Here is a 14,338-nt window from a genome sequence, read left to right as displayed (position 1 = left end):
TTTGTTAGTCCTTTTCATACCCGTCGGCTCCTCCTATCTCTTTGTACTGCTATTTTCCACCCATTCTGGGTATCCACCATTCTCTTGTACCTCCCGCTTTCCTTCTTTTTCCCCCTAATTACGTTTGAAGGCAACGTGGTGTTTTTATCTCAAGGGCAGGCCGCAAAGAAGGCCTTCATGTTCACATCGGCTTCATAGCGTAGCATTTGGTGGTGTTTTCTGCTATACGCAAGCAACAAAGGGAAAGGAGCACGATTTGGTGCATGACGTCCCAGGCGGTGAGGGTAGCTGTCGCGCTGTCAGGTGGAGTAGACAGTGCCGTCGCTGCGCTTTTCCTATGTCGTTGCGTAAGTACATGGCGAGACGTGGAAGCGCTCTGGCGGTCACCGCGTCCCCTCCCATTAGACACCGTGATGGACGCCATCGTGAAGCGGCGGGCATGGGCAGACATCACTCAAAGTAGTGCAACAACTCCGATGCAACAAAACCCTACCACTGCAGTGCATTACTTCCCTCTCTTCATGAAAAACTGGGACGATGTGAGCGAGGGCTCTGATGGCAGTGCGAGTGATACGTGTGAGAATATTGGAGGGAATCAGCGGCGTAGATGGTGTGAGGCTGCGGAGCAAGATTACCACGACGCTGCTGAAGTGGCGCGCTTTGCGGGTTTGCTGTCAGAGAGTGAAGCTCTTCCACTGTTCAACTTTAGCTCCCACTACGTAACGTCGTGTTTTGATCGAATGCTGAATTCTTACGCACGCGGCAACACGCTCAACGTTGATGTCCTGTGCAATTCGGAGATAAAGTTTGGTGCACTTCTTCACGCATTGCATACGTCAGGACGAGCCCAATATGTCGCAACGGGCCACTACGCGCGTACCATTTCTCTAGCAGACACCGTATTTTGTTCAGCTGCGGCAAGTGAGTCGGGGAACGGTAGATATACACGTGTCATTGCACGCCCGTTCACTGCAGGGCAAGATCTCAACGATCAAACACTGTTTTTGTCACGTCTCTCGCGGCTGCAGCTGTCGAACGTGATTTTTCCATTAGGTCATGTATTCCAACGCAAGGCGGATGTTCGAGTAGTTGCTTCCCATCTTGGTCTGACACGTGTCAGTGCAAAGAAGACAAGTACGGGGTTGTGCTTTGTAGGTGAACGATATAAGCGAAAGGCAGGGAAGGGTGGTGGATTCGGTGCCTTCCTCACGGAGTACATGGCATCGGCTCCAGAAGAGTCCGGTGGAAAAGGTGTTCACGCGGATGAAGAGACAAAATATCTGGATGCCGAAACGGAGCAAATAATAGCGGCTGACCAACTCAACATTCCAGGAACTGTAAGAAGGCAAGATCGGACATTGCTGCCAGCTCATTACCTCACAGTTGGACAGCGGATACGCGGTGCAGTCGGGAATAGCGGGTCCCCGAGATGTTACTACGTGCAACGGAAAGAGGTGTCACCCATCCATGGGTATGAGAAGTGTGGGGAAAACTGCTGCATTCGGTACCTGCGAAATGTGTGGCTAGTGAATCGATGGAACCACCCACTTCTGTATAACACACTTGTCAAGTTGAGCGATGTTGTACTTCCACTACGTATGACGCAGCTGCTGATGTTGTCTCTGGCATTCCCACCATCGAGATCACCGCGGCATGGAGAGGAAGGGGAAGAGGTGTGTCTGCGATGTTCTTGCTGTACACGGCACCAGGACCCTCTGCATCCGGCAGTGCTACGGTTTCGCGCATGCGAGGTCCAAGAGTTCGCTGGTGGAACGAGCGTCAACTTCGCAGTCGTTGAGTTTGACACGCCGGTCCGAGCTGCCACCGCCGGGCAGACGCTGGTTGGGTACTGCCCCATTAATCCAGTTACGCTGTCTGTGAGCTCCGCTGTGCATTCTGCTTCGTGGTATGTGGTAGCCAGTGGTTGGATTATTTAGCGTGGGGACGGTGTTAAAGTGCTGTAGGTAAATACATGGGGGAGTCATATACACGTGCTTGTGCCGAGGCAAAAGTATGATAATGGTGTTAATTGAAAGATTGCGTTGGGGCGGTTCGAAATTTTTTTTGGGGGGAGGTGGGCTGTTCGGTATCTCTGGTAGTGTGGGAACTTGGTTACAACTTGGGGGGACGATATTTTTTGTGCGGTGCGCAAGTTCTCGTTTCATTCTGGCACCCTGGTATCCCTACGAAAGCAGCTGAAAAGGTAATAACAGACTAAGATACTAGCCTTCAACGACTCATGGCATCTCAGGTTGTGCGCATTGTCGGTGTCGGTCGCACGGGTATTGGTAAGCTGCATAAGTCAGTCGACGAACTTGCTGCATCCGCTCTCAAATGTGCCCTGGTTGATGCAAACATGAAGCAGTGTGACTTGCAAGCTCTCATCGCGGTGCCCTCGTTGGCAAGCCCACAGTTCATGCAAGCACACCACATAGCCACAGTGGCTGGCCTATTCCCCACGAAGGGAAAGTTTATAGTTCGCACCGTCGACACGGGCGGGGCAGGTCCTATTACGGCTCTTGGGATGGCCGTGGATTTGGTGCGGACTCGATGCGCAGAGACGGTTGCTGTCATTGCCGCGGATGCCGTGTTGAGCATGGGAAGTGGCGCGTTTGCAGAGCGCTCCAATGCATCGCTGCGGAGAAGCGGGCTGCCAGAGCCGTGCATTCCACATGGTTATGACCGCTATGCTCAGTGGTACATGAGTCGCTATGGCTTGAAACGTGAGCAGCTAGCCATGGTACCCGTGCTGATGAGCAAAATGGCTGAGAGGCATCCCGAGGCAATGTGCCAGAAAGCCTACACCCTTGATGAGGTGTTGCATTCCCGCTGTGTGGCGCCAGTCACGAATTTGCTAGAGTGTGCCCGACGCGCGGACGGTGCCGTGGCTCTCATTGTTTCAGGCGAAGCGCACTACGCCGAACACTTTGCGCAGGGGAAACAGGAGCAACGGCACCTAGGCGGCTCAAAGCCGATAATCGCCAGCGTCGCAGAAGCGTCTGGTCCACTTTTTCCACCAGGTTCCAGCGATGACATCGTGCCGGATATTTTCTCTTGTCGTCATGCTGCTCGGGATGCGTTTCTCTCCGCTAATCTGAACGTGGGCGATATTCACTTCTTTGGCTTGTATGACTGCTTTCCTATTTGTTTGATTCAGGCTGTTGAGGCGGTTGGCCTGTGCCCCGAGGGAAAGGGCGGTGAATTCATGGAAACAGCCTATAACGAAATGCTCAACAACGGGGGCGTATTGGACCCTTCCAAGTTCCCTATCAACACACATGGTGGGCTGCAGTGCTTTGGTGCCCCGTGGGAAGTTCCAGCGATGTACAACATAACTGAAGCTATAGCGCAGCTTTCTGAGGAGGCAGGGGACCGCCAGCTTACACCGGTACCAAAGCGGGCCCTGGTATACGGAAATGGTGGCATTTTCTCCGCCTCCTCCGTTGCCATTTTGATTAGTGACTTGTAGGGGACCCGTAAGGCTCTGTTGCACCTTTCTGGTTTACAATGTTGGACTTCATTGCGACACTTTAGTAAAGAAATTTAAATATGCTTCCGCTCTCAGTGATGTCGAGTGTAGTCTCTCCCTTTGTATCATAGTGGATACAGTTACCTCTCCGAGCGTTGCCCACGTGTGGCTTCCGGTTTTTTGTTCCTCTATCAGTGGATTTTGGTGTGTATATGACAAGTAAAGGTCAGCAATTAACGGCATTCGAAAAGAAAAACAAGTGTGACTTTCTATCTTTTCTATCGCCCGCTTACTTTGGCAGTGCGGTCGTTGTCCTTCCTTCTACTTTCACGTCCTCCCTCTTGCTCTTAACATCGTGAAAAGACTCTTAGGAACTTTCCTATCTTAAGCTTCATATAACTTGACGTAGCGGCCGCGGTCGCATGGCTGGTGAGGGTGCAGTTAGCGGAGCAGTCGCCGCCGTGCTGTGTGGAACAGCTCTGCTCAGTACTTTTTCCACCGTGGTTCCGCGCGTGCTTGGTTTCATCCCCGCCCACACTTTTTCTGCCAGAAGCTACCCTTGGAACCTAATCACGTACGTCGTAGTTGAGACCAATATAGTGCTGGCTGTTTGCAGCGCGGTTTACATGCTAACTTTCGGTGTGGCAGTGGAGAGCATCATCGGGACCCGAGCTCTGGTGAGATTAATTGCTGCATCGACTGTGTCTGCCTCCCTTACACTGCTCATACTGAGCGCGTTACTGTACAACGTCGGATTCACGTGGTTCCTTCAGTGCTACTGTGGGGTGTGGCCTGCGGCTTCGGGCATTCTTGTTCCGTGGGTGGGGGTTTCGCCAAGGTCTCCTGCTTTTCCGTCCCAACTTCCGCGCCAGGTGCAGCGGCAGCACGTACCAACGGCGTTACTAGCAATTACACTCGTAATTGACTGGCTTTTTCGCGGGCAGCACCGCATCACAGAGAACGATGTTGGAGGAACCAAAGTTTTCTTGGGCAGCGTTTTCACTCCAGCGCTCCTTGGGCTTCTCACGACTTGGTATCTGCAGTCGGCTCTTAACACGCCCTCGGTGGTGCCCCTGAGTGTGCTTTTGGAACCTTTACTCAAGCTTTGCGGCATGGTATCGAAAGCGCCACGGCAACAGGGTAGTGGGGATGGCAGTCGCGCTGGAAGCGGGTCTGGAGGCATCGCTGACACCGTTGCGGTACCTGTTCTTCAAGGTGCTGCGGCCGGGGCGTTACTCCCGGGATCTACAGAAGATGAGGCACAACGTCGTCGAAATATCGCGCTCGCTGCCCTCAGCAGCAGGATCCAACAGACAACGGCAGACACCGCTGCAACCCAGCACGATGCTGCTGTAGTGTGAGTTCCTAGATGTTGTTGAACGGCGAAGAGGGAGGAAAGAATGGCTTTATTGTTCCACCCTCCGTGTCGGATCCTGTATGTTTGTTGCCGCACCACCTTCTTCGGATCATCTGTTTACACGTGGCTACGTCTCGAACGAGACTGCTCACTGCTCCCTACGGGGTTTGAGTTGCATTCTCGTCATATGAATGCACAGGGGAAGGTATGTGTGATTGTGCACGGCGGCCGGTGTTACGTGTCTCTGCTTTTGGAATCAATCCCTTTTGATTGTATCACTCCTATCCTTGCAGACATTCAGGTGTGCGTCCTCAAAGCCACTTGTATGACCGTCTTGTCTCTTTTTTACTCCTTTTCTCTCTTCCTGCGGCCAACACTTTTTTCCCAAAGCATTAGAGGCTCGCGCCAGCCGGTGTTGGTTACCTGCCAAATGCAAGCGCGGCTGCTGCGCAGTCTCTTTGGTCCGTCAGACCGGGAGCGCTGCCCCGATGCCTCACGCCACGAAGGTAGCACCATGTGCGGGCAACAGGACATAGGCTTCGTTAAGCAGCTTCGGCACTTTGTTCGTATGCCCGATATGTTCGTTGACATTGAGTACTTTTTTGCCCTCACAATACTTGGCATGGTGGAGAATCTTCTGTCGCTTCTGATTCTTCCACTCAAGTTGATCGTTAGTGTGCACCGTTTTGAGCGGCGGGATGCAGTGGCTTTGGTGCTCATCGTCGTAGGTGTGCTTACTTACACTCTCCTGTCGTTCAAGACCGTGGAGCTTTATGCGTATCTCTATCATGCTGTGCGTCGCACTTCTTTCATCAAGCTCATGATGGTCTTCAACATTTTGGAGGTTGCAGACAAGCTGTTGTCAGCGCTTTCGCACGAGGCGACGGAGGTGCTCACGGCGTGTGTGGGGGATTGGCGGGGAGCCGCACAAACCTGTGGTGAGCAGTGTGAGCGCTTCGCCGCCACGTGGCTCCCTGTGCTGAGCGCTGTCGTGGCTGTGGTGAGTGTCGCTGCTCATGCTGTTGTACTGCTGCTCTCTGTTGTAACTCTCAACGTTGCAGTTAACTCGGAAGGGAATTTGCTTCTTACTCTCATCGTCAGCAGCAGCTTGAGTGAACTTAAGGGGGCTGTGTACAAAAAACACAACAGGGAGTCATTGTACTCTGTAGCGGCAGCAGACGCAATTGAGCGCGTGAAGTTCCTTTTGTTTGTACTTGTTATGGTTATGCAGCACATGCACGAACGCTTCTGTGGTCTGGATTTTGCCGATACACTTTTTGTACTTCTGTCGGAAGTAGCAGTGGATTTTACGAAGCATCTCTTCGTGGCGAAGTTCAATGGTATTTCTCTTAGCGTCTACCGAAGTTTCACGCAACTCACCCTTATCGATATGGCTGCGGAAACGGTGCTGTGGCGACTCACGCATATCCGAGCCTGCTGTGTGGATAGTGCGCTGTACGACTCTCAGGATTTGCGCAAACTGCTGCGGCCGAGCGATGGTTTTTTCCCCAAATATGTTCGACGGACGGGGTTTGTTCCGGTCCCATACGCCGCACTCCTTCTGTGGAGTTTTTCGCCTATCGCTCACGCACTCTTTAGAAACGCTCCATTGCTGTTGCTGCTTGTCCTTGTTGCTGTGATGTTGTTGAAGGTGTTCATGTCGGAGCTCATCCACAGTGTGTCCATGCGATTTGTTGTGCGGTCGATGCTCAGCGCCGAATCTTGTGCGGGAGAATGTCAGTACTCAAAGTGGCAAAACACTGTAGGGAGTCAACTTCATGGCGTATCGCCACTCGCAACTCCCCCGCGGGTACGAAAGCAACGCGGCGAGGAACCCATGCATGGGACTGCGAAGGTGCTTCAACTCACCTCATTTCTATGCTCCCTCATGACACTCGATCCCTTCGACCTTCAGGTGGGGAAGTTACGGCGTTAGTGATGGAAAGGCAAGGCCTATGTAGTAGTACATGTATACACATATGACCCTTGTCGTTGTTTGCATGTACGCTTAATTGTTCATATGTTCTTCCCTTTCGTCAGTTTTGCTACGTGCCGCAACGGGTTCTCTCGTCACTACAACCCTACATATAATTCTTCTTTCTATGTGGTCCACCGTATAAATTATTCTTGGTATTTTACTTCCCTTCTTTATGGGTAACTTTACACGTATTTTGCCGTGATGTTTGGTTGCTTCTTCGTCAAGTTGTATTTCGTCTACTGCCATACTCTACCTTGTACATCCCGTAACCACCCCCACACCTTCTCATCTGCAGACAAGCTATCGAAAAAACAAAAGTTATCACTATTGCCTGCATAGCCTTTTTGTGGCGAAGGCTTGACTAAACGTTTTGAGGTTGCGAAGTGGACAGACATCTAACAACACTTTGCCCATTTGTACCCCAAGTAGATACAAAAGGGTGAAAGAGCACCCGCTAAGAAGGGCCTCACAATATTGCCGCGGCGCCAACATTCAGTTATTTTTCCCCCTTTTTTTTTTCAACTAAGGGGAATTAAGCGCGCACTTCTTTTCCAAAGTCATGTCTCTTTGCGCTGAGATTAACCGTACGGGGTTCCTCGGTATCATTGGCTTTGACCAATGCGGCTGGAATGGTACCGCCGGATTCGTTTGGGAGTTTTGGCGATTGGCGCCCTGCTGCGGCGCCCCTGATTTTGCCAACGCACTTCTCTGCATCTTCAACTGTTTATTCTGTTCACCTTGTATCTTGTGCAAAACATATGCGTCGAGTTTGGGCGATGTGTGTTCCGTTTGGCCGCATTGCCTCATGGTTCTCCTTTGTCCATGCGCCCGCTGGTTCACACGTTACAACCTCCGCAAGCGTACTGGCACATCTGGGAATATTATTGGTGACTTTTTCTGTGTCTTCTGTTGCTGTGCCCCGTGTGCCTGCTGCCAAGAGTTCCGCAGTATTAATATTGGCTCCTGGCGTATAGTGCCGGATGCCAGTAGGATGCAGTTCTTTACTCCGGGTTGTCGCCTGCTCCGCTGACATTTCGGTGTACAGATGCGTATAAGTGAACAGGCATATATATATATATATATATATATATTAAATATATGTACGGATGTACAACTGTCTTTTTTCTTTTGTATTAATTTTATTTTTCTCCGAGGTAATGTGAAGTTATGTACAACTGTAAATGAATTCATCAAATGTATAAACACGATTAAAGGTACTTAGAGGCAGCAGACACATCTGTGACTTACGTAGCGGATGAGGTGGTGCGAATATGGTAAATAATGTAAACATACAGAAATCAAGAAGGGGGAAAAATAAAATAGTGATGAAACGGAGAAGATTTGGGGTGATGGTAACGTAACTGCCAAGTTGATACCAAACCCGAAATTATATTATGCCGATTGAACTGGCAACCCATTGTTCAGACTTCAAAAAAAAAAAAAAAGAACTATTCAGTAAGTGATCAAAATATAGAAATGATGAAAAGGGAGGGAGAGGGAAAGGAAGAGGAAGAGGAAGAGAGCGAGCGTAGGTATATTTAATTCATAACTACTTTGATTTTCATTATTATTTCAATATTTTTATCGTTATTACCACGACATTCACAACCGGGAGTTGAGGGGCCGAAACGCATTTTTGGGGGGCTCGAAACGGGGAATTTACTGCCTAATTTTGTGTGCTGTTGTAAAAGGCCGAAATGGGTAATGGGTGTTGTGAGGGGGTTTATATCATCTTCTGGATTTGTCAACACAAATATATTTCAAGGGAAATGTTTTCATCCTGATCTACTTTTGTTTTTTTTTCTTTCCTATTTATTTCTTCCCCTGTTCAATATCTCTTTTTCCCCCTTATCCACGCACTCTTTTTTTATTGAGGCCGTTGGAAACTGTACCCTGTTTGTGTGAGTCTTAAAAAATAATAATTATTATTATTATTATTTCTCTTGGTGTTGTTCACTTTGCTCTTTGGCACTTTCTCCCCTTTTAAAAAAAAAAAATCCCTTTTTCCCTCCCCACACCTCATTCTATCATTTTATAACTTACGCTTTTAATTCCTTTGGTTTCGTCTTTCACATGAGCCCTGGGGTTCTGCCGCGTGACAAAAGACAATGAGCAAAATGCACGAGAAAAAAAAATGATTGAATGAATGAGTGAGTGAATGGGAGGCAAAAAAGGAGGCTACATATTCCGGCGCCGCAGCACCTCTCAAGGGCGTGTGGTAATGCCATGAAACAGGAAGTTTGGTCAACAATCACACAAACAAGTGTATATAAATAAATATTTATATACATATATACATATATATGCATATATGTACATGTATGTATGTAGTTGCATGTACTTGTACGCATTTATATGTACACATCTACTACACACCTAATGTATGCACACACGTGGGAGTTTGTGTGCATGTGGTTTCTTCAACCCTCATCTCTTTTCCCTTCTCTCAACCCTCACATATTTTTAACTTTACTTCGTTGAATGCGCAACGGTTGTACAACAGCGGGAAGAAGTGGGGAAAGAGTGTGTGGACATCGGTGAAGAAATAAGAATATGGAAAATCTTGTTAGACAATGATATTCAGCGCGGTGTTTTTACACAATTATCCCATAATCTCTGTTTTTTTTTTTCTTTATTCCTTTTTTTTTTTTTGTCTGTGTGTGTCTACAAGAACTGCAGCCGGGGCTGGCAGCGCATATTAATGAATGATCGTAACGATGGGAAATTGAACAGCAACTGAAAAAGAGAAAAGAAAAGAAAGACAGTAAATTAAAGAGTGAGACACAAGGAAGGATGCCATGAAAGGGGTGTCTTTTTTTTTTTTTAATACGAAACTACATACGACGAAAATGACAACGGTAATGCACGGTGACGGAGAAATATGGAAAGAAAGGTAGCGAGAAAAAAAAGGGGGGAAGATGATGTTGATTTGATTATTTTCGTTATCCACCTCCTCGTCCTTCTTGACTCAAAGTGTACCATAAGCGTCCGCCGACTGCTGTGTTATCCAGTGGCGTTGTTTTCGTTGTTGTGTTGTTTTTTCGGGTTTGTTGTCATCCTTTAAGTCGAGATTGTTTGCGACATACATATCCCTCCTCCCCTCACCCTCCTCCTTCTTCTTCTCTGATTGGATGTCATTCCATTTCTCTCCTTTTTTCTATCTAACCTCTGGACCCACTGTAATCTCCGAGGAGAGCAGAAAAAAAAAACTGAATTAGAAAAGTGTATTTGAGGGATTATACAGAGGAAGACACGGGGAAAGTCGAAGGCAAGGAAAGGGAGGCGTGGTGCAAGGACGCACACGCGCTCACGGGTGGAGAGAAACGAAGGAAATATCTTAGAATATATATATATATACGCAGTGGGCGTGATTCTTTCATTCACCAAGTTTGGTTATCCGATACCTTTCGGCCTCGGCACGGAATAGCGGGCAGAAGAAGACACATTCAAATGTACCATAAAACTGCTACGGTAGATGGAAGTATACCCGGAAATATATATTCGTGCACTAGTGCTCAGTTACACAACGTCACGAGCAACCCGGAGGAGTCGCCCAGTTGCTGCAACGGTGTGCTCTCCGCAACAGCAATAGGACGGCAAGTGAAGCAGCGGCCGCCGCCCCTCTTCTCCTTAACTCCACCGTCATTGCTTCCCCCTACAGAGCCACTTCACATTCCCTCCAGTTTACAGCTCACAGCCCATGCTTCCAGCACTGTTACACCCAAACGGGACCGGTTTCAGCAGTTGCGCCCACCTTTACTGAACCGTTCCGCGTGCAGCACCGCTGCTGGTGCCTCGGTGGCTTCACTCAATATGTTGGCTCCAGAAGACTTTTTTGGTCACCACCCGCGGGCGCAGTGGATATCGCTGTCCGATGATGGTCAGCATCTACATGTTGGTCCCTTTATTGTTTCTGGTGATGGGTGTCTCACTATGGAAAGTGTCTTGCAACTCAATGCAAATCTTGGGATTCACGGAGGGGAAGTTTCCCCGGCCCCATTGGGCTCACACGGTCGTCGCTCAGTACCCGGGGCGCTCCTGAAGCCAAAGCTTTCGTTAACGACGGAACCACTGTCCAACAACTCTTTTACGCTACTGTCTACTAGCCTCGACACGCCATACAGCCCCATCACATATTCGCTAAATGCCCATAACGCCAAAACTTCGGGGTTTACCACACCGCGACCCACATTTGCTGCCGCTGGTGGTGATAGCGCAACGCACACGTACGTCATGCCAAGCTTTAATCTCCCGTCACCCTCCGTGCTCCCCCCCAACAACGCCGACTCCAGCAGCAGCAATGAACCTGGTCTTACCGCTGTAAAGTACAGTGATGTCAAACTAAAGTCAATTGTGGGTGAGGGGGCGTCGGCAAACGTGTACATGGCAGAACATTATCCCACTGGGAAGTTGCTCGCCGTCAAACGCATTGACCTCTCCTCGATGATTTATGGATGGGAACATATGAACATTTGCCGTACGCACAGTGTGCGGGCATCGCCTTACATCCGACAGCTTCACCGCTTTGTTTTGCGTGAGCTCCAAACACTTCATATGGCTTACCGGAACCCATTCATGGTAAAGGTGTACAACGCGTTCTTTAATAAAGAAGAAATGGCACTCGACTTTGTGATGGAATACATGCACTACGGCGGTCTGGACCGGTTGCAGAGATTACTCGGTGGTTATGTCACGGATAACGACGTGTCTAACGGTGTAAGTACCGGCAACGATGTGAACTGTCAAGTCGTTAGTGCGGGCGCTAGTAGGACAAAAAAGTGGCAGAACCAAAACGGTGGCACGCATGGTGCGAGGCGACGTAATCGTAGCAATCGTCACAATGGCGATGGGGCGGTGTGCATGACCGAGGAAAAGGAAATGAGGGAAAGTGAAGTGGATGCGAAGGATGAGCGAAAAGTGGTTTCAGTACCTGAGAGGCTCGTTGCCGTGGTGGGCGAGCAGCTTCTGCGCGGTGTGGAACATATGCACAGCAGGGGTTTCGTCCACCGTGACATTAAACCTGGTAACGTCCTAATCAACAACAGAGGAATAGTGAAACTTGGTGATTTTGGGTTATCCTCTCGATGCACAGGGGAAGAGGAAAGTGTTGTGTCGCTTCCCCACTTCCCAGCAGACTTTATCGCGAGTGGTGACACTGGTGCTGACGTCAAAATTAAAAGCAGAGACGACTCGTGCGAGGAAAGGCGCTGCAACCCACGCGTTAACAACAAACGTGGTAGTGTTGACAACGGGTTTGAGAGCGATGCCGCCAGCAACATGAGTGGTAACGGTTATGGGCACAGCATAAACGGAATTCACACGGGCAGTGGCTACGAATCACCACCCCTCGTGGGAGTTGCGTCCGCTAGTGAAAGCGGTGCAGCCACTGGAGATGATCCGCAATGCTCCGGAACAAGTAAGTATATGAGCCCCGAACGACAGCGGGGAAGGCCTCACGGGAAGCTAAGCGACATCTGGGCGGTTGGCATGACGCTGGCGGAGTTCGCTGTTGGACAATACCCCGTTGACCTCACGGACTGCGCGGACCCATTTGTAACGATTCACCGTATGGAAGAGCCGTTGGATCTCCGCCGTTTCCCCCGAGATATGCCTCTCAGTGACGCATTTCTGGACTTTATTCATTCCTGCATGGACCCCGAACCTCGGCGCCGTCCCACCGCACGGGAGCTACTCAGTCACCCATTCTTCAGACAGTGGACGACGACCTTTTCGATTGAGGCGTATTTAGAACTTCATACAGTGGGGTGCTCAAACCTTCAAAAGCGCTGAAAAGGGCGTAAAGACACAGTTAGAAAAAAACAAATCATTTACCTTGTGCGGTATTTTATGTACGCATGTCTAGGGTAAATTGCCGCGTTGAGTTGTAAAGCCCAAGTTAGTGGGAAGCAGTTCAGGCTAAACAGTTGGTTATATAATGAGAGTTACCACTACTCGTGTTCAAGATGAGCAGGGGAAAATGGTGCCGTACAGATTGAATTCTGTACTTTTGGTTCGTCATAGACGAGCTTCAACAGGCATATATGTGTGCGTGGGGAGGGGAGAAAGGGAGAACTCAGTATAACTTGCTAGTTACCCTTCATCTCCGGTGTTGAACTCTGTTGCGTTAACACTTGAGGGTTTATTATGTGCAATCGGGGTCATTCTACTGCGCATGTGCGTCCTTATGTGTGATTTCCACCTCCTTTAGGGGAAAGGTGGCGAAGTAGAATGTAAAAGACACTATCTTGTCTTTACAAGCCACCCATCAGTCATCTTTCCCTTCCATATTTTTCTTAATCCATGTGTATTTCTCCCTCTATATTTCTTCTTTTTTCTTTTTTACCTTTGTTTTGAGTGTTGTTGCTTTTATTGTTTCGACACCGTGGGTGTGCATGTAAATGTGCGATGCGCAGCTACCCTTCTTTCTTCCTTATGTTTATTTTGCTTCGTTCGCGTCGTTGACTTTCTCTCTCTCTCTTTGCTTTACATATATATGTACACATATATTTATTTATTTACGTCATGTGTGCGAATGCTCAAACCTATTACGAGGCTTTTGGGCTCTTCTTATGTTCCTTGTTTTACTCACTTCTCTGTGAAGGCGCGGCATGGACTTGAGGAAAAGCAGATGGATGGGGAAAATGGCGACTGAGTTAAAGGTTAAATATATATATGTACATATATATATATATATATTATATTATATTTTTTTGTGGGGGAGGTGAGGAGAGGAGAGGGGCTTGGAGAAAAGTTAATATGGAACAGAAATGTGAAATGGGGATTACACGAAAGGCAAAGAGGGAAGAAAGGGAGGGAGGCGGGGGGCGAAGTGCTTCGGTTTGCGGAATTCTCCGCTTTCCTTTGATATTTATTGCATCTCCTTCAGTTTGGTCAGTCATCTCTCTCTCTCTCTCTCTTTGTTTTGTTTTGTTTTGTTTTGTTTTGCGTTGCTTTTAACACGTCACACTACTCGTTGTTATCGTCGAGGGCACAAAACTGCGCCAACCATCCACTGGTGTTGGGGGGACGGTGCATTTACTTTCCATGAGGGAGACCGCCCTTATTCTTTTTTTTTTTCTTTTTTTATTTTTGTCCTCTTTAATTGATCCTGTTGCCCCTTTAGCTAAATTTCCCATCATGCACGTATCATATCCCCCTATCTCTTATTGGCATACATGTACATGTGTGTTGTATATGATATATGTGCGGTAGAGCTGAGGTAAGAGGGATATACGGTTGGTAAAGAGAAAATGTGTGATTTAAAATCTAACGAGGCCTGACATAAAGGAACCAGAACCGCTTCTGCGACAACAAATGTGCCTTTTTGTCTCCAACTCCCCCCTCCTCCGGAAAAAAAAAGTCTTTTTTTTCTAGTTTTTTGTGGTTATTCATTTCACCCGCGCTCCATCCACACGCTTTTCATCGGTGATAAAACGGAGACGCCCCGTTCACCTTTTCCTTCGCTAAGCAGTAGTGACATGATTGCCGTGTGCTGAGAGTCACACGTTTTCATCGATAGTCTTCAGTTGTTGTT

At 48.6% G+C, this 14,338-nt stretch overlaps 6 protein-coding genes across 6 annotated transcripts; all 6 read left to right on the top strand.

Moving 5' to 3' along the window:
- Positions 1 to 263: 263 nt before the first annotated feature.
- On the top strand, positions 264 to 1,937 carry TbgDal_VIII1460 (tRNA-methyl transferase, putative; the record flags this gene model as incomplete). Its single annotated transcript, XM_011777171.1, has 1 exon — positions 264 to 1,937. The coding sequence occupies one exon, from the start codon at positions 264 to 266 to the stop codon at positions 1,935 to 1,937; it is 1,674 nt and encodes a 557-aa protein (XP_011775473.1).
- Positions 1,938 to 2,239: 302 nt separating this feature from the next.
- On the top strand, positions 2,240 to 3,469 carry TbgDal_VIII1450 (nonspecific lipid-transfer protein, putative; the record flags this gene model as incomplete). The annotated part of the gene is made up of 1 exon (XM_011777170.1): positions 2,240 to 3,469. One exon carries the CDS (start codon positions 2,240 to 2,242, stop codon positions 3,467 to 3,469), a length of 1,230 nt encoding a protein of 409 aa, XP_011775472.1.
- A 422-nt stretch (positions 3,470 to 3,891) lies between these two features.
- On the top strand, positions 3,892 to 4,830 carry TbgDal_VIII1440 (rhomboid-like protein, putative; the record flags this gene model as incomplete). The annotated part of the gene is made up of 1 exon (XM_011777169.1): positions 3,892 to 4,830. One exon carries the CDS (start codon positions 3,892 to 3,894, stop codon positions 4,828 to 4,830), a length of 939 nt encoding a protein of 312 aa, XP_011775471.1.
- Positions 4,831 to 4,869: 39 nt separating this feature from the next.
- TbgDal_VIII1430 (hypothetical protein, conserved) lies at positions 4,870 to 6,762 on the top strand (the record flags this gene model as incomplete). The annotated part of the gene is made up of 1 exon (XM_011777168.1): positions 4,870 to 6,762. The coding sequence occupies one exon, from the start codon at positions 4,870 to 4,872 to the stop codon at positions 6,760 to 6,762; it is 1,893 nt and encodes a 630-aa protein (XP_011775470.1).
- Positions 6,763 to 7,363: 601 nt separating this feature from the next.
- On the top strand, positions 7,364 to 7,834 carry TbgDal_VIII1420 (hypothetical protein, conserved; the record flags this gene model as incomplete). Its single annotated transcript, XM_011777167.1, has 1 exon — positions 7,364 to 7,834. The coding sequence occupies one exon, from the start codon at positions 7,364 to 7,366 to the stop codon at positions 7,832 to 7,834; it is 471 nt and encodes a 156-aa protein (XP_011775469.1).
- Positions 7,835 to 10,254: 2,420 nt separating this feature from the next.
- TbgDal_VIII1410 (protein kinase, putative) lies at positions 10,255 to 12,594 on the top strand (the record flags this gene model as incomplete). The annotated part of the gene is made up of 1 exon (XM_011777166.1): positions 10,255 to 12,594. One exon carries the CDS (start codon positions 10,255 to 10,257, stop codon positions 12,592 to 12,594), a length of 2,340 nt encoding a protein of 779 aa, XP_011775468.1.
- Between the last annotated feature and the right edge of the window lie 1,744 nt (positions 12,595 to 14,338).

The sequence above is a fragment of the Trypanosoma brucei genome, chromosome 8 (assembly GCF_000210295.1).
Source record: "Trypanosoma brucei gambiense DAL972 chromosome 8, complete sequence".
NCBI lineage: Eukaryota > Euglenozoa > Kinetoplastea > Trypanosomatida > Trypanosomatidae > Trypanosoma > Trypanosoma brucei.
This window is presented reverse-complemented; position numbering and strand designations above follow the sequence as displayed.